This window comes from Oryctolagus cuniculus, chromosome 2 (assembly GCF_964237555.1).
Source record: "Oryctolagus cuniculus chromosome 2, mOryCun1.1, whole genome shotgun sequence".
Classification (NCBI taxonomy): domain Eukaryota; kingdom Metazoa; phylum Chordata; class Mammalia; order Lagomorpha; family Leporidae; genus Oryctolagus; species Oryctolagus cuniculus.
This window is the reverse complement of record NC_091433.1, coordinates 89297714-89317863: the sequence shown is the minus strand read 5'-3', so window position 1 is coordinate 89317863 and position 20150 is coordinate 89297714. Positions and strand designations below refer to the sequence as shown.

At 36.2% G+C, this 20150-nt stretch overlaps 1 protein-coding gene across 5 annotated transcripts in view; it reads right to left on the bottom strand.

Moving 5' to 3' along the window:
- The window catches only part of LOC138843046 (disintegrin and metalloproteinase domain-containing protein 32-like), a 498529-nt gene that overhangs the window by 361342 nt on the left and 117037 nt on the right, over positions 1-20150 (bottom strand). For all 5 annotated transcript variants that reach the window (XM_070068574.1, XM_070068573.1, XM_070068575.1 and 2 more), the window contains 2 exons: positions 18633-18831; positions 3451-3556 (listed from right to left, as the gene is read on the bottom strand). In XM_070068574.1, the coding sequence (XP_069924675.1) occupies positions 3451-3556; positions 18633-18831 (305 nt within the window). The remainder of the gene's footprint in view (positions 1-3450; positions 3557-18632; positions 18832-20150) is intronic.

The following is a 20150-nucleotide window of genomic DNA, read 5'->3' as shown; positions in this document are numbered from 1 at the left end:
AAACAAAAATTAACAAAGAAACGACAGAGCTAATCTACATTATTGAACAAAAGTATCCAATTGAAATCTTCAAAGCATTTCATCCTACATTTGCAGAATATACATTCCTTACATCAGTGCAAGGAAATTTATCTAGAATAGAGACATAGAGAGAGATCTTCCATCTGCTAGTTCATTGCCCAAATGCCCACAATGGCTAGAGCTGGGCTGATCCAAAGCCAGGAGCCAGAAGCTTCTTCCAGGTCCTCTGCCTGGATGCAGGGGCTCAAGTACTTGTGCAATCCTCCACTTCTTTCCCAGGTGCATTAGCAAGGACCCGGATCAGAAGTGGAGCAGTTCCCATATGTGTTGTCGATGCTATAGGTGGTAGCTTTACCCACTACGACATAAAATTGTTCCCCTTGTTAAACTTCTTATTCAGTGCAATTTTAAGCCTTTTTACTATAATGTGAATTTAAAAGGTTACCTCAAAAATATAGAGAGAGAAAAGAAAGTTAGAAAAAAGAAGGGATGTGAAGAGGAAGGGAGAGGGGAAGGTAATATCATTATATTCTTAGACTAGTTCTACAAATTATATTGAATCAGTTAAATATTAATCAAAATAACAATTAAAATGAAATTAAAAGGTATTATTGGAACTCAAAAAAGTTTGGCAAAGTTACAGAATACAAAATTAACAAAGAAAAATCAATAGCATTTTATACACAATGCCATGTCAGAGAAAGAACTTCTAGAACAATATAATTCACAGTAGCTACAAAAATTCAAATATCTTGGAATAAATTTAACCAAGGATGTGAAAGATTACTACAATGAAAATTACAAAATACTAATGAGAGAAACATCCATACTCTCCAAGCAATGAACAGAGTCAATGAAATTCCGCTAAAAAATGCCAAGAAAATTCTTCAAATCTTGAAGAAAAAAACTCACAAGGAAATACAGGCTAAAGCAATCTTAAACAATAAAAGTGAGGCTAGAGGAATTGCAATAACATATTTCAAAACATATTATAGGGCAGTTATAATCATAACATCTAGGTGTGGAATATGTTAGAAACCCTAGAAATTAATCCACACATCTTCAACCAGCTAATCTTTGGTAAATTAGTTTAAATCTCTTCCTGGAGAAAAGACAGTCTCTTCAACAAATGGTGTTGGGAATACTGCATGGATCTCTGCATGCAGTATTAAAAAAAGAAAACCCTTCCTGACTTGTTATACAAAAATCTACTCACAGTGGATCCATGATCTAAATCTAAGCCCTGAAACCATCAAATTACTAGATGAAAACACAGGGGAAACATTACAAGACATTGGCATAGACAGAAGTTTCTTGGGTAAGACCCCAGAAGCAAGGCAATAAAGGCAAAATAACAAAGACTACCTTAAACTAAGTTTTTACACAGCAAAGGACACACTCAACAAACTGAACAACACATCTGACAAATACTACCCAAAATACATAAGGCGTTCAAGAAACTCAGTAACAACAACAACAACAACAAAACAATCCCATTAAGAAATTGACAGAGGACATAACCTGGAATTTTTCAAATGACAAAATACAAACAGCCAACAGCACACACAAAAAATGCTTAGTGTCATTAGCCATCAGGGCAATGCAAATAAAAATCACAATAAAATCTCCCCTTATTTGTGAGTAGGTGGATAAAAAAAATCCTAATATATTTTTGGTGGGAATGCAAACTATTACAACCCTGGTGGAAAACAGTATGGAGATTCCTCAGAAATACGAAATAGAACTACCATATGAACAGCATCCCACTCTTGGGAATATACCCAAATGACATGAAATCATCATGTGAAAGAGAAATCACTAGTTCTAGGTTTCTAGCAGCTCAGTTCACAATAGCTAAGACATGGTATCAACCCAGATGTCCATCAACTGAAGGCTAGATAAAGCAAATGTAGAATATAATTAAGACAGAATACTACTCAGCCGTAAAAAAGAATGAAATCTTTTCTCCAACACAGTGGATGTCAATGGAAACTATGTGCTTAGTGAAATAAAGCAGACCGCAAAAGACATGTGTGAAATAAAGCAGACCCCAAAAGACATGTGTGTTCATGTGTGTTCTCTGGTTTGTGACAGCTAATACATAGAGCACAAACAGCCTAATGCATGAATGAAATTCACATCTTTTGAGTAATTAATACAGCTTTTGTCTGTACTCTAACAGAATAATTTTCCTTCTACTTTTTACTAGAAGAATTCACTATACAGTAGAGGATTAAGCCTGTGATTATAAAGTAAATTGAAATTATATTATCAAAAAAAGTAACAGGAAAAAAGTTAAAGAGGCATTGAGGCTTGGGGAAAGCAACAACAGTAGAAAGTATCAACATGTGCTTAAAATTGTATATGTGAAATACATGAAGTCTCTTCTTTATACCAATGTCTAAAATAAAAATAACAAGAAAAGAAGACAGCATTAGATCTTAGAAACACAAACCAAACCAAAACATAAAAGACACAAAGTACACAGACAACAGTGGAATGACACATATTGTGTTTTCACTAATGATTTTTAATAAAAATAGATTAAAATCAACCAATCTGGTTAACAATAGTGAAGTAACCTTCATAGTAAATACTCCAAAGAAGAAATACAAATGGTCAACAAATATCTGATAAAATGCTCAATTTAACTATCCATAAAGGGAATGTAAATGAAAACCAAAATGAAATTATTAGCTCATACCTGTCAGAATGACTACTATCCAAAATACAGAGAGGAACAAATGCTGGCAAGGATGTGGAGAAAAGGGGAACACATGCATTATGGATGTTAATTTGGGAATTTAAATTAGTGCAACAACCATGGAAAACAGTATGGAGATTTATTTAAAAACTGGAAATATATTTGCCATATGATTCAGCAATTACACTACTGGGTATATATACAAGCCATGATATTATTGTATCAAAGAGATACCTACTCCACCATGCTAAATGCAGTGCTATTTACAATGGCCAAGATATGGAACCACCAAAGGTGTCAATCATCAGATGAACGGATGAAAAAAAAGGTGACATTTATACAAAGTGGAATATTATTCATTCATGAAAAATAACAAAACTGCCATTTGTAACTAGAGGACATTATGTTGAATGAAATGAGCAAGACAGAGAAAGACAAATACCACATGTGTCTCTCACAAGTAAGAGTTAAAACTAATTTCAATTTGAACACAAAATGTTGATTTCTAGACTCTGAAGGAATGAAGTTTAGAAGGATTCTGAGAAAAATAAAGAAATCTTCTATGGTTCACTAACTGTAATAAATACAGGGGAGAGTGGTTGTGAGATATGTGGGAATTCTTTATAATACTTCACAATTTCTATTTTGTAAATTTAAAACTATTCTGAAATAAAGTGTTAAAAAATAAAAGGAAAAGAAAAAGTGTTAACATTTTTATAACATACCTCCGTGCACAGGTCCTATATTTGCCTTCATGTTTACCACAGTTCCCATACCTATCCATTTGAGATTGTATTTCTTCATAGCATTCAAATGGAGCAATTTGTGAACCTGTCAAAATTGAAAATATACTTGTATTTAAACATATATCTGTTTTTTATTTTCATCAATTTACTCATATGCAATATGTTATCTTTGAAAGTCACTTGTTAACAGTAATAGTATATTTTTATGGTCTATACTGTGACATTTCAGTGCATGTATATAATACTCATCAAGTCAGGGAAATCACCATTTTCCCTTCTCTACATTATTTTCTGATTGGAGTTCCTTCTATTTGCTCATAAAAGATAGAATAGGATATTGTGAACCACAGTCACTTCACTATGCTGTGTAACACAAGAAACTTATTCCTTCAATGTAATTATGATTTGGGATATGTTTCTTTTGACTCTTTCTCCATTATATAACTAGATTTCCCTAGGAAGTTTATAAGGAAAGATAAAGAAATAAAGTGAAAGGCAATGTTCATGGTTATTGCTCTTTATTCTTCACTTTCACAGTCATTTACATCTTAAAAATAATACAGGAGAGGAGAGAGTAATATAGACTAAGCGAAGGCTCTGGACAAGATCGGGAAGAAAAAGAATAGAAAAACTAGATTTATTCTAGATTCTGAGTGAGAACCTGTAAAAGACATGTCTCTAATAAAATCAATACAAAATTTTTTTCAATGAGATATTACTTCTTTGTACCTTCAAGTAGTCTCAACTCAAGGGACCAATATTTTGCTATTTTACTTTCAACACTACGTTTGCTATTTTTATTTCTGTGTTTAAAAAATTAAAAGCAACGCCCTGGTGGCTTAAAAATAATACCTACTTATTATGTCCAAATTCTGTGGACTGGAAGGCCAGCACTAATGGCTTCTTTCCTCTGGGTTTTACTAGGAGGAAATCAAGGTATTGGCTGGAGATGCCATTTCATAAAAAATTATAATCTTCTTCAGGGCTCAATGGTTATTTATAGAATAAAGTTTTGGCTGATTTCAGATTTGAAGCTTTTATTTTCTTGCCAGATGTCTTCCAGGGCTTGTTCTTGGCTTTTAAAAATTCCCTTCAGGATCTGGTCACATGACTCTCTCAAATCATGGCAGCTTACTTCTTCCAAGCCAGTACCTTTCTAACATTTCTGACCTCTGGACAGCTCACAGGCTTAAAGAGATGGAGATGCTAACTAACTTGACTTGAAGTTCTTGTCAAATACATGTGTCGGATTATAACAACATGCTCCATAAATATGTATAATTAAAATAAGATGATTAAAATAGCACTCGTATGATTAGTATATGCACACTCAGGATGACATTCCTTCTGATTAACTCCAGGTTTACTGACTATGGCCCTTAATCATATCTTCAAGATTGAACCATGAAGACATAGAAACCAACAATGAAACTATGAACAAATGAAAAACAAGTAATGTGATCAAATAAGCAAGAAAAGGATTCCTGGTAAAGAAAAGTTCAGGACTGGATGGCTTCTCTGCTGAATTTAAAAAAAAAAAACTTTATAAGCAAGACCTAATTCCAAGTCATTTCAATCTGTTCTTTTTTTTAATGAAATAGAACTCTTCTCATCTCCTTCTATAAAGCCAGCATTATCTTGATTCCAAAATCATACAAAGATAGAGCAACAAAAGAAAAGGCCAATTCCCAACATGGACACATAAAAAATTCTCAAAAATACAAGCAAATCCAATCCAACAACACATAAAAATGATTATTCAACATGACTTCCAAGGAAGAAGAGCACACTAGTCTTACAGTCAAGGCTACTCTAAAGCAGTATTAATACATCTTAAGTATAATCTTTGAAACAGTGAAGATGATACACCTGTTACAATGCCTGCCTAAAAACAAAAGCTGAAAACTCTTCAGGAAAATGATGGATTCAACCAATATAATATGCAGCATTCAAGCAATAAGACAAGAAAATCTGAATGTTAGGCAAAAATTTTGTCATTATAAATAATCCCAAAATTATTGTTATAATTTAATCTACAAAGAAAAGGTATATTTAATAAACATATTTCAAGATTTAAAAGAAAACAAGAAAATAACAAATTAAAATTATAAAAATAGACCATGAAACATACAGATTAAACAATTGTGAACTGTGGAACCCACAATATGAACTAATATCCAACAAATTAAAATTTCACAGAATATACATAATGAAGAAAATAGTGCCCATGGAGACATAGCAATAGCAACTTCCAATTACACAAAGGCTATAAAAATAAATAATGCACTCAGTGACTTGTCAATAAGAAGGGTCATCTGTAATGAGGACAATGTTTATCAATGACTTCAATAACATCCTTGGGGTCACTCTTTTCAAAGAAAGCAGACTGACCATATTAATTCTTGTACCTGGTGGGCATGTAGGACATTTCTGTATTTGGTCTGAAAACACTTTCCAGAAGTAGGATGAATTCTCTGGCTCTTGGTGTAAAGCTGTTTCTCTCAAAAGCAACTACAATCGGGGCCATCGCTGTGGTGCAGAAGGTTAAAGCCCTGGCCTAAAGTGCCAACATCCCATATGGATGCTGGTTCTAGTCCCGGCTGCTTCTCTTCTGATCCAGCTTCCTGCTATGGCCTGGGAAAGCAATAGAAGATGGCCCAAGTACTTAGGCTCCTGCACCCAATGTGAGAGACCCAGAAGAAGCTCCTGGCTCCTGGCTTTAGATCGGCGAAGCCCTGGCCATTGCAGCCAGTTGCGGGAGTGAACCAGGGGATGGAAGACAAGTCTTTGCACAGGCAAAGACTTCTTGGAAAAGACCCTAGAGGCACAGGCAATCAAAGCCAAAATTAACAATTGGGATTGCATCAAATTGAGAGGTTTCTGTACTGCAAAAGAAACAGCCAGGAAAGTGAAGAGGCAATCAATAGAATGGGAAAAAATATTTGCAAACTATGCAACCGATAGAGGATTAATAACAAGAATCTACAAAGAGATCAAGAAACTCCACAACAACTAAACAAACAACCCACTTAAGAGATGGGCCAAGGACCTCAATAGACATTTTTCTATTTTTTTTTTTTTTTTTTTTTTTTTTTTTGACAGGCAGAGTGGACAGTGAGAGAGAGAGACAGAGAGAGAAAGGTCTTCCTTTTGCCGCTGGTTCACCCTCCAATGGCCGCCGCTGCAGCCGGCGCACCGCGCTGATCCTGGCAGGAGCCAGGAGCCAGGTGCTTTTCCTGGTCTCCCATGGGGTGCAGGGCCCAAGCACCTGGGCCATCCTCCACTGCACTCCCTGGCCATAGCAGAGAGCTGGCCTGGAAGAGGGGCAACCGGGACAGAATCCGGCGCTCCAACCGGGACTAGAACCCGGTGTGCCGGCGCCGCAAGGTGGAGGATTAGCCTATTGAGCCACGGCGCCGGCTTCAATAGACATTTTTCAAAAGAGGACATCCAAATGGCCAACAGGCACATGAAAAAATGTTCAGGATCACTGGCAATCAGGGAAATGAAAATCAAAACCACAATGAGGTTTCACTTCACTCCTGTTAGAATGGCTCACATACAGAAATCTACCAACAACAGATACTGGCAAGGATTTGGCAAAAAAAAGCGACACTAACCCACTGTTTGTGGGAATGCAATCTGGTAAAGCCACTATGAAAATCAGTTTGGAGATTTCTCAGAAGCCTGAAAATAACCCTGCCATACAACCCAGCCATCCCACTCCTTGGAATTTACCCAAAGGAAATTAAATTGGCAAATAAAAGATCTGCCTCCACCTGAATGTTCACTGCAGCTCAATTCACAATAGCTAAGACCTGGAATCAGCCTAAATGCCCATCAACAGAAGACTGGATAAAGAAATTCTGGGACATGTACTCTATAGAATACTATACAGCAGTAAACAATGAAATCTGTTCAATTACAATTAAATAGAGGAATCTGGAAAACATCATGCTGAGTGAAATGAGCTAGTCTCAAAGGGACAAATATAATATTTTCTCCCTGAACGGTGACAACTAACTGAGCACCTAAAAGGAAACCTGTTGAAGTGAAATGGACACCATGAGAAACAGTGACTTGATCAGCCCTTGTCCTAACTGTAAAGGAACAACTTAATACTTTATTTTTTTAGTATTTTTTGTTCTGCTTAATACCATTGGTTGAACTCTTTAATTAATACACAATTATTCTTAGGCATTTAAATTTAACTGAAAGTGATTCCTGTTAAATATAAGAGTGGGAATAAGAGAGGGAGGAGATGTGCAGTTTGGCACATGCTCAATTGGACTTGCCCCAAATGGTAGAGTAGAAATGTGCCACGGGATTCCAATTCATTCTCTTCAAGGTGGCAGGTACCAATGCCATCTCAGTAGTCAAATGATCAGTTTCAGTTCATAATTGATCATAATGATAGGTCTAAGAGTCAAAGCGATCACATAAACAAGACTAGTGTCTGCTAACACTAACTAATAGAATTAAAATGGAGAAAACAATCCAACACATTCATACGACCTAATGAACTTCACAGATTCAATGCAATCTCAATCATAACACCAAGGATATTCTTCTCAGAGCTGGAAAAAAAATCCTAATAGTCATGTGGAAACTAAAAAGACACCAAATCGGCCAGTGCCGTGGCTCACTAGGCTAGTCCTCCACGTGCAGCCCCAGACACCAGGTCCAGTCCCGGTCGGGGCGCCGGATTCTGTCCCAGTTGCTCCTCTTCCAGTCCAGCTCTCTGCTGTGGCCTGGGAATGCAGTGGAGGATGGCCCAAGTCCTTGGGCCCTGCACCCGCATGGGAGACCAGGAGAAGCACCTGGCTCCAGGCCTCGGATCAGCGTGGTGCACCGGCCACAGCGCACTGGCCACAATGGCCATTGGAGGGTGAACCAACGGAAAAAGGAAGACCTTTTTCTCTGTTTGTCTCTCTCACTGTCCACTCTGCCTGTCAAAAAAAAAAATAGACACCAAATAGCCAAAATTAATTAAACAATAAATACAAAGCCAGAGCCAGCACAATAACAGATTTAAACACATATTACAGATCTGTTATAATCAAAATAACCTCATATTGGCACAAAAACAGACATGGGAAACAGCAGAATAGATTAGAAACCCAGAAGTTAATCCATACATCTACAACAAGCTAATCATTGATAGTGAGCTAACACCACTCTTTGGAGAAAGTAAAGTCTCTGCAACAAATGGTGCTGGGAAAATTGGGTCTTTACATCCAGAAATATGAAATTAAATCCTTAACTCACATCCTATACAAAAATTAACCCACAATGGATCATGGCTCTAATCCTAAGACTTAAAACCATCAAGTTATGAGAGGAAAACATAGGGATACAATGCAAGACAGTGGTATAGGCAAAATGTATTGGATAAGACCCCAGAATCACAGGCAATAAAAGGAAACATAGACTAATCTTGTGCATTGCATCAAGAAGTCTCTGCACAGCAAAGGAACAGTCAAGAAACTGAAGAGGCAATTGACAGAATGACAGTAAATATTTGCAAATTATGTATCCAATATCTTTATTAGAATCCAGAATTTATAAGGACTTGAAGAAACTCAACAACAAAACCATCCTGTAAAGAAATGAGCAATGGCCATTTATCTTTTAACATCATATTTTTAGCAATAGACATATTTATGGGGTGCAGTGCACATTGATAGGTAGGATGTAAACTTGCTATTTTTCTCCAGACGTTTCTTAGATTTTTTTTTTCTTTTCTTTTTCTCTTGTATTTCTTTGTGGTTTGATGATTTTCTGTAGTGTAATTCTTTTCTCTCTGTTTTTGTAGTTCTGGTTACCATGGAGCTTACAGAAAATGTCTCAGATATTACAAATTAACTGGAAATTATAGCAACATAGCTGCCAGCACCATGGCTCACTAGGCTAATCCTCCCCCTGCGGCGCCGGCACCCGGGTCCTAGTCCCGGTTGGGGTGCCGGATTCTGTTCCGGTTGTTCCTCTTCCAGTCCAACTCTCTGCTGTGGCCTGGGAGGGCAGTGGAGGATGGCCCAGGTCCTTGGGCCCTGCACCCGCATGGGAGGCCAGGAGGAAGCACCTGGCTCCTGGCTTCAGATCGGTACAGCACGCTGGCCTTAGCAGCCATTTTGGGGGGTGAACCAATGGAAAAAGGAAGACCTTTCTCTCTGTCTCTCTCTCCCTGTCACTGTCTCACTCTGCCTTTCAAAAAATAAAAACAAAAAAATAAAAAAACATAGCTTTGTTTATATATAAAAACACATATTTCCCCCTCCTCACATTTTAATGTCTTAAATTTCATATTTTTATTTCTGTAACTATTTATATTACTGTACTTACAATACTAATTACTATAATACCTTTACTTTTATCTTTCATCTTAGAGAAAAGTAACGTTCAAATCACAATTTCAGTATTTGATATTCTGAATTATATTATGTACTTATTTTTCCAGTGAGTTTTTTGCCTATTACTAGAGCCCATTTGCTTCCATTTGAATAAATCCCATCAGAATCTCTTGTAGGACAGACATTTTGGTGAGACTTTGTCTTAGAAGGTTTTATCTTTATCTCTGAAGGACAGTTTTTTTCAAATCCAGTATTCTTCATTAGCATTTTTTCTTTCAGCACTATCAGAATATCATCCCACTCTAGTCACCTGCAAAGTTTCTTTCAAGGAGTATACTGATAGCCCCATTTGTATTCCTTTGTATGAATTTTCATACAAAGGCTATTTCCAAAATTAATTCTCATTGAATTTTGACAGCTTGAGTGTAATATATTTTGGGGTAGTCTTATTTGGATTGAACCTACCTAAATACAAAGCTTCCAGTCCCTCGGTTTTTATAATGTTTTATCTATTTATAAAAGTTTTCACCTATTATTTCCTTAAACAATCTTCTGTTCCTTTACTTTTCTCTTCTTTCTTAACTCTTATAGTGTTAGCACTCCTGGTACAGTATCAATTTTTCTTGGTTCCTTCATTCCATTTCATTCTTCTCTTTTTTTTCTCCTCTATATCTTCAAGTTCAAAGATCTTTCTTTTACTTTACGAATTCTGTTGTTAATTTTCTCATTGCATTTTTCATTTCATTAATTGTACCCTTAAGCTTAACTATTTATGTGTGATTCTTTTTTATAATTTTCATCTCTTTTAAACTTTTTGTTTTGTTTATTTTCTGCCTGATTTCATTCATGTTTACTTTTTCTTTTGTAGTTCAGTGAGGATCCTTAGAATGATTATTGTTGAATCCTTGTCAGGCATTTGCCTGCAGCACCAGCATCCCATATGGGTGCCGGTTCTAGTCCCGGTCCTCTTCCAGTCCAGCTGTCTGCTATGACCTGGGAAAGCAGTGGAGCATGTCCCAGGTGCTTGGGCCCCTGCACCTGCATGGGAGACCAGGAAGAAGCACCTGGCTCCTGGCTTCGGATTGGTGCAGCTCCAGCTGTTGTGTCCATTTGGGGAGTGAACCAACGGAAGGAAGACCTTTCTCTCTGTCTCTCTCACTGTCTGTAACTCTACCTGTCAAATAAATAAATAAAATCTTTAAAAATAAAAGTACGCAGTTCTTCCACGATTTATAGATTGCTTATAGTGGGGGGAAAACCTTCACCGAGGTGCAAATTCAAGGTTGTCTGCTGAGTTGTGTGGGTTGGTTCTGTCTCTAATGACAGTATACCAGTATAGTCTCTTTGAAGTTCTATAACCTGAGTTCAACATTAGAAAAGACTCCTGGGTCATCAGTAGCTAAACCTATTGTATCTAAAACAGGGTTGTTTTGAGGGCAATGGATTCTGGGGTACTCACGCTTACTTTTTCTCCCATTGGGAAAGTAATACTCCATGGAGATTTTTCTTGGAACTAGGTCAAGCCCTGGAGTGATTTCACTGATGTGTTCACTGATGTGTATTGCACACAGTCAGTTGGCCACTCAGCCAGGGTCTGAAGCACCAGCACATGTGGAGCAACCAACACTCTAAGGTCCTAAAGAGTGGTGGCACTGGTACAGTAGAAAATGGTGTCCCATTTGCACAATGGTAATGATGTGTAAGAGCTGAGTATTAGTGTAATAGTCAGAGGGTGGAAGTCTGAATTTCAGGTATGAATAGGGAAGTGGCAGTTTTTCTGAGTACGTATACAAACAAGATATATAAGAAACCAGATTATAGAGTGTAAAACCAGAGAAACTCTAGGAATTAGAAGTGTCTGTGATTGTGGCTCAAATGATCAAGATGTGGACACTCAGACTGGCTGTATAACTGGTATCTGTAGTCCAAAAATGTCAGAGTCCAGGACAGTCCTTAGCTATAGTAGCTCTAGTGTTTCATAGGTATACATTTAGGCCACAGAGAATCTGCAACACTAACAAGCATGGAGTAGTCGCAGAAATGGGATCTGGAAAGTGAGTGTGGGTGGAACAGTCATGGCTCTGGGATAAAGAGCCACACAGGATTGAGAATAGTGGCAGCTCTAACTTCATGGCAAGGCCACAGTGTGACTCTTGTCACACTTGTAGGGACAAATGTGGAGTATGGCTGTCTCCTTCAGCTGTTGGTTATTTCTGTGGAAAATGCCATTGTTCTCTGTAGATCTGACTACTGGAGATCACAGTGACATCTGTTGAGTAGATGACGTTATAGCACTTTTCCTGAAACTATATTCCTAGCCATCTCCAGAAATCTTATATATTGCTCTACTTGGCAATTCTATCTGCAGAGTTTTCCCCTTTATTGTTGCAATGGAGGCTCTTAAATGGGTCTTGGAGGCCTCCCAAGGCTATTGTCCTTTGTAGATAAATGTGTGTGTGTGGGTGTGGGTGTGTAAGGATTAAAGATGTCATATCCTACAAAGCTTCTCCACAGAAAAGATAACAAATAAAATGAAAGGCATATATATATATATACATATATATATATATATATGAAAACATCATCAGTCATTGATTTGATAAGGGGTTAATTTCATAATTTCATGTATATGTATACAAGTGTGTGTGTGTGTGTGTGTATATATATATATATATAAGACCTCACACTACTCATAGCAAAAACATATAAAAACCATATTTTTAAATGAGGAGAGGACTGAAAAATTTCTTCAAGTAAGATATAAAAATCACAAAAAGGAATATGAGACAATACCCAACATCAATACTCATCAGGAAAATGCAAAACAAAACCATAATGAGATATCACTTCACAACTGTTATAATTACTATTATCAAAATGACAAAAGGTTGTTAAGTGTGAGTAAGAATATGGAAAAGATGAACCTGTGTACATTGCTATGTTGGTAAGAATAAAACCCATGCTACCATGGAAAATAATATGAAACATCCTGAAATAAAATTAAAATACAACTACATCATACATTCAGAAGAAATGAAGTCAGTAAGTAAAAAAATATGTACACCACCATACTTACTGTTTTATTATTCACAATATCCAGGGTTTAGAAACAATCTAAATTTCTGTCAATGGATGAATGGACAAAAGCATGATATATATGTATACATACATACATATGTATACATATATATAGATATAGAGATATAGATACACACACATACAAACACACAATAGCACACACAAACAACTCAGACATGAAATAATACCCAGCCTCAGAAGAAAAGAAACATGGTCATCATTATGAAAGAAGGTGAAGGCAGAAAATCTCCCAATAAAAGGAAATGCAAAGTAAATGATAGGAATAGTTACGGAAAAATGGCAGGGTCAAGTCATTACTTATCAATAGTCACCTTGAATGTAAATAGCCTCAACTCTCCAGTTAAAAAGATACAGACTAGCTAAATGGATTAAAAAAACAAAGCACAGGAGTTGTGGCACAATGGGTTAAAGCCCTGGCGTGAAGCACCACAATCCCATATGGGCGCCAGTTTGAGTCCCAGCTGCTCCACTTCCAATCCAGCTCTCTTTCGTGACCTGGGAAAGCAGAGAATGGCCCAAGTCCTTGGGCCCCTGCAGCCATGTGGAAGACCCGGAGGAAGCTCCTGGCTCCTGATCAGTGCAGTTCCGGCCGTTGTGACCAATTGGGGAGTGAACCAACAGAAGGAAGACCTTTCTCTCTGACTCTCCCGCTCACGTTCTGTAACTCTACCTTTCAAATAAATAAATAAAATCTTTCAAAAAGAAAAACATCTCTTTGCTGCCTACAAGAAACACATCTCACCAACAAGGATACATACACAGACTGAAAGTGAAAGGATAGAAAAAGATATTCCATGTTAACAGAAACCAAAAATCAGCTGGTGTAGCAATCCTAATGTCAAAGTAGACTTTAACACAAAAATTGTTAAAAGAGACAAAGAAGGACACTATGTAATGATTAATAGATCAATTCAACAGGAAGATGTGACTATAATAAACATATGTGCACCTAATTACAGGAAAACAGTGATTTAAAAGAAGTATTAATGGATCTAAAGGGAAACATAGACTACAATACAATAGTAATTGGGGACTTCAATACCCCACTTGCAGCAATGGACAAATCAACCAGACAGAAAATCAGCAAGGAAACAACAGAGTTAATCAACACTGTGGACTAAATGTGTCTAATGGATATTTACAGAGCTTTCATCCTACAGTTGTAGAATACACATTCTTCTCATTAGCGCATGGAACTTTCTCTCAACAAACCACAGGCTAGGCCATCTAGCAAGTCTCAGCAAATTCAAAAAATTCTAAATCGTACCATGCATCCTCTCTGACTACAATGGAATGAAGCTGGAAATCAACAACTCAAGAATCTCTAGAACACATGTAAAGACATGGAGACTGAACAACATGCTCCTGAATGAACAGTGGGTGATTGAAATAATCAGAAGAAAAATCAAAAAATTTTCTCAAAATGAATGAAGATTGACAATACAACCTATCAAAATGTATGGGATAAAGCAAAAGCAGTGTTAAGAGGAAAGCTTATAGCTATTGGTGGCTACATCAAGAGCTGAAAAGGTACCAAGTACATGGGCTATCAATGTATATTAAAGATCTATAAAAACAACAGCAATCCTACCCCAAAACTAGTAGGAGAAAAAAATAATAAAAATTAGAGAAGAAACAAAATTGAAACAAAAATAATACAAAAGATAAAGAAAATGAAGACTGGTTTTTTGAAACAAAATTGACACACCACTGACCTAACTAAACAAAAAAAGACGGGGAAGACCCAAATCAATAAAATTAGAGGTGAAAAAGTAAATGTGACCACAGATACCACATAAATAAAAAGAATCATCAGAAATTACTACAAAGAGCTGTATGCCAAACAATCAGGAATCCTAGAAGAAAAGGATAGATTCCTGGAAACATACAGCCTAGTTAAATTGAGCCATAAAGACACAGAAAACCTAAACTGACCAATTACCAAGCTAGAAGTTGAATCAGTGATAAATACCATCCCAGCAAAGAAAAGTCCAGGACTCAATGGTTTCACTGCTGAATTCTACCAGAAATTTAAAGAATAACTAACTTCACTTCTTCCAATCTATTCAAAAAAATTGAAAGGGAGGGAATCCCCCCAAACGCTTTCTATGAAGCCTGTACCAACTTAATTCCAAACAACAGAGAAAGAGGACTACAGACGAATTTCCCTGAGGAACATAGATGCAAAAAACCTCTGCAAAATACTAGCCAATCAAATCCAGCAACACAACAGAATGATCATTCACTGGACCAAGAGGGATTTATCCCTTGTATGCAGAGATGGTTCAGCATTCACAAATCAATAAATGTGATACATCAGATTAACAAATTGAAGAACAAAAACAATATGATTATCTCAATAGAGGCAGAGAAAGCATTTGATAAAATATAACTCCTTTAAATGATGAAAACTTCAAGCAAATAGGCTATAGAAGGAACATTCCTCAACACAATTCATGAGAAACTCATGGCCAGTATCCTGTTGAATACAGAAAGATTGGAAGCATTCCCACAAAGATCTGGAACTCACAGAAGAGTTTGGTAAAGTGGCAGGATATAAAATCAACACACAAAAATCAACAGCCTTTGTATACACAGACAATGCCATGGCTGAGAAAGAACTTCTAAGAGCCAACCCATTCGCAATAGCTACAAAAAAGTCAAATACATTGGAATAAATTTGTCCAAGGATGTCAAAGATCTTTATGGTGAGATTTATAAAACATTAAAGAAAGAAATAGAAGAAAACAAACAAAAATCTTCCATGTTCATGGATTAGAATAGTCAATATCATCAAAATGTCCATACTACCGAAAAAAACTTACAGATTCAATGCAATACCAATCAAAATACCAAGGACATTCTTCTCAGATATAGAAAAAATGATGCTGAAAATTTGTATGCAAAAATAGGAGACCCGAAATAGCTATAGCAATCTTATGCAAGAAAAGCAAAGCCAGAGGTACCGCAATACTAGATTTCAAGACATACCCCCAACCAAAATAGCCTAGTAGTGCTACAAAACAGATGGATAGGCCAATAGAACAGAACAGAAACTCCAGAAGACAATCCACACATCTACAACTAACTAATCTTTGACAAAGGTGCTAAAATCAATACCTGGAGCAAAGACAGTTTCTTCAACAAATGGTGCTGGGAAAACTGGATCTCCACATACAGAAGTATGAAGCAAAATCCTTACCTTACACCTTATACAAAAATCCAATGAAAATGGATCAAAGACCTGAAGCTATGAACTGATACCATCAAAGAAGCCATTGTAATCCATAAGCTGCACTTTGGAAATTTATATTGATTACATAAAAGTTAAAAAAAAGGCATTTACCTAACACCTATGTCATGCAAAGCCAAAAAAAAAGAGAGAGAGAGAGAGAGAACATTGGGGAAATCCTGCAAGACATTGGCATAGGCACAGGCTTCTTGGAAAAGGGCCCAGAGGCACAGGCAATCAAATCCAAAATTGACAACGGGGAATACATTAAGCTGAGAAACTTCTGCACTGCAAAAGAAAAAGTCAGCAAAGAGGGAAAAATATTTGAGAATGGAGAAATTATTTGCAAACTATACAACTAATAAAGGATTGATAACCAGAATTTATAAAGAGCTCAAGAAATTCAACAACAACAAAACAAACAACCCAGTTAAGAACTGGACAAAGGGATTAAACAGGCATTTCTCAAAAGAAGAAATCTAAAAGGCCAATAGACACATGAAAAAATGTTCAGGATCACTAGACGTTAGGGAAATGAAAATCAAAACTACAATGAGGTTTCACTTCACCCTCATTAGAATGGGCTTCATACAGAAATCAACAAACAATAAAAGATGGCAAGGATGTGGCAGAAAGGTACCCTAAACCATTATTGGCTGGGAATGTAAACTGGTACAGCTATTTTGGAAGATAGTATGGAGATACCTCAGAAATCTGAATATATACATACCATATGACCCAGGCATCCCACTCCCAAGGGAAATGAAAACAACATATGACAGTGTTATCTGACCTCCATGTTTATTGCAGCTCAATTCACAATAGATAATATAAGGAATCAACCCAAATGTCTGTCAACTTAAGACTGGATAAAGGCCAGTGCCGTGGCTCAATAGGCTAATCCTCCACCTAGCGGCACACTGGGTTCTAGTCCCGGTCGGGGCACCGGATTCTGTCCCGGTTGCCCCTCTTCCAGGCCAGCTCTCTGCTGTGGCCCGGGAAGGCAGTGGAGTATGGTCCAAGTGCTTGGGCCCTGCACCCCATGGGAGACCAGGAGAAGTACCTGGCTCCTGCCTTCGGATCAGCGCGGTGCACCAGCCACAGTGCACCAGCCATGGCGGCCATTGGAGGGTGAACCAATGGCAAAAGGAAGACCTTTCTCTCTGTCTCTCTCTCTCTCACTATCCACTCTGCCTGTCCAAAAAAAAAAAAAAAAGACTGGATAAAGAAATTACTGGATATATACACCATGGAATACTATAGATTTTTTAAAAAAAGTGAAATCCTGTCATTTGCAACAAACTGAATGAAACTGGAAAACATCATCCTTAGTGAAATAAGGCATCCAAAAGGACAAATACCTTAAGTTCTGCCTGGACTGTGATAACTAATAGAGCACCCAAAGGTAATCTATAGAAGTGACATTGACACTTTGAAATGCAATGCCTTTGAACAGCCCTTGTCTCAACTATTGAGGAACAGTTTCTTTTTTCATACTATTTCTTGAACTCTTTATGTAGTATACAGTTAATCACATCTACATAAAGTTATTTGAAAACACATCTTAGTAAAAAATAATGGAAATAGGAGAGTGAGTAGAAAGAGAAGTGAGAGTGTGGGTAGTAGGGTAGGCATGGTGGAAAGAATAGTTTTATTTATGAAATGTATTGTTTCTCTTTATTAAATAAAAAATTTTTGTGGAAAAAAGAGAAGGAAGTACAGATACTAGTGATTATCGTGCTTTTTTTGGTTAAAATAGGCAAGACTGTGTACTGGGGAAGTGCAAAGACTGCAGTTAGACTGCCTTGGATTGAATCTCATCTCTGACTATAAATAGTTGTATTACCCTGAGTTGGTTACTCAGTTTCTTTAATACACATATATTTAATGGGAAGAATAATAGTACCTAACCCATAGAGATGTGAATACTCAACAAGTTGCTATATATGATACAAGGAATAATGTCAAATAAAGTTCTCAATGTCAAAAAAGAACATGTTGCTGTTTGTGACAACATGGGTGAAGTTGGAGGACATTATCTTAAGGAAAACGATCCAGCTGGATATAGAAGGAAATTAAAATTCTTCGATGTTGAATCTAAAATTGCCAACTCATAGAAACAGAAAATTGAAAGGTGCTTTCCAGAGTCTAGAGCAATGTGCAAATTGGGATGTTGGTCAATCTGTACAATCTGTCAGTTCAAAAATGAATAAATTGACATTAAAATACATCAGTGTGACTACAGTACATGATATATACTATATTGAAAATATGAAATTTCCTAAGAAATCTAAAATAGTAAACCAAAATTTTAAAACAAAAATGGTAACTATGTGAGATGATGAGTATTTTAATTAGCTTAATTGTGGTGACTATTTTGCAACATACACGTATACCAAAACATCAAGTTATACATCTAAAAACATAAAATTTTTATTTTTCAGAGAGAGCCAACTTTTTAGATTAAAAAAATGTATTACTTGGGCCAAACAAGTTACGACAACGTTCATTAAGATCTGGGCAGTCTCCTTCAAAACACATAGATGTGCCTTTTCTGCATGGATGTCCATTCATTATGATCCTGTCCTCAGGACATTGTGCTGATCTTCCAGTACAATAGTCAAAGAAATCACATTCATGATGTTTAGGATTCCTGCACACAATATCATGGCCCTTAAACTAATGACAAATAAAATATAAAAAGGAATTATTCATATATTGTTGTGTTTGTCAATATTTATTTTAAAGTTATGTCAGTAATTTGCACCCTGCACCTTTTATTCAGTAACACCTAGCAATATCTTTTTGTACATCAATATTTTAATAATTTAAAAATGAAAAGTTTTAAAGTTTTTATTTAGTTTTATAAAAGGGACAGATTTGTGTACATCATATATGCAGTTTTAAGAGCATGATACTTCCCAACCTCCCTCCCTAACTCCCATGCTCTCTATTTCCTTCCCTACTTTGATTTTTGCAATGGCATGCTTTCAATTTACTTTATAATCAAAAGCTTATAAATGTTATCAACTAAAATCAGAAGATAAAAGAACCAGAAACAGTATATCACAAGTATGACATCAAAGTCAAAATTTTATTTGTTTTTTCAGTGTAAGGGAATAAAGATCAAATACAGCTTTGAAAATTATTCCTTTTGGGTAAAAATAGTGTAATCTAGTCAATTTACAAATAAAATAACCCTATCTAACTAGGAAAGGATAGAATACCTCAAAATTTTGTGACAAATGTGAGAGACAAATAATAGAAAGAGCAAAGGGAAAAATAAGTTCAATTATAGACATTTTTGAAGAAGAAAGAACCTACTGGCAATCCTCCTAGATGTCTTCCAGTTAAATAACTCCTTTTAAATAGAATTAATAAAATTTATATAAAGAATTTTAAAGAGAACATATCTCATATTTATTAAATCATTTCTAATTTATATGAAACATTACAGAAGTAAGAATGCAATCGTATAATAAGAAAAAAAAAAAACAAAAAGTTGTGTTAGTCAAGGACAGTCAGTCATATAGAACCCAAGATAGGTAGTTCAAAAGAGGTTTTCTCATAAGATGCATCTGTTATGAATACAATGAGGGGGCTGAAAAGGCAAACAGGGAACAGAAGTCAAGCTGTTCACCATACAAACGCCACTGAAATCCTTCAGTTAAAACAATCTTTAAATAAAAAGTCCATAGCTTAAATTTTTGCTACAGATACTATTTCTAAAATACTGTACCTAGTAATTTTCACTCCGTATATTTTTAGAAATTTTCTACATCTCTCAAAATCATATTTATAGATATTTATCATAATCAATAACTGTTTTACTTATAAAATATTTTTATTTATAAAATTGTAATACATGGAGGAATGAACAACTCTCCCTTTAAGTGAAGACCTTCAGTAATAAGGAGTTCTATAATATTAATAAATCAAGACTTTAAAAAAAAGCTACTGAAAATACTGATATTAGAAAGAGGCCCTGGCTGGCGACG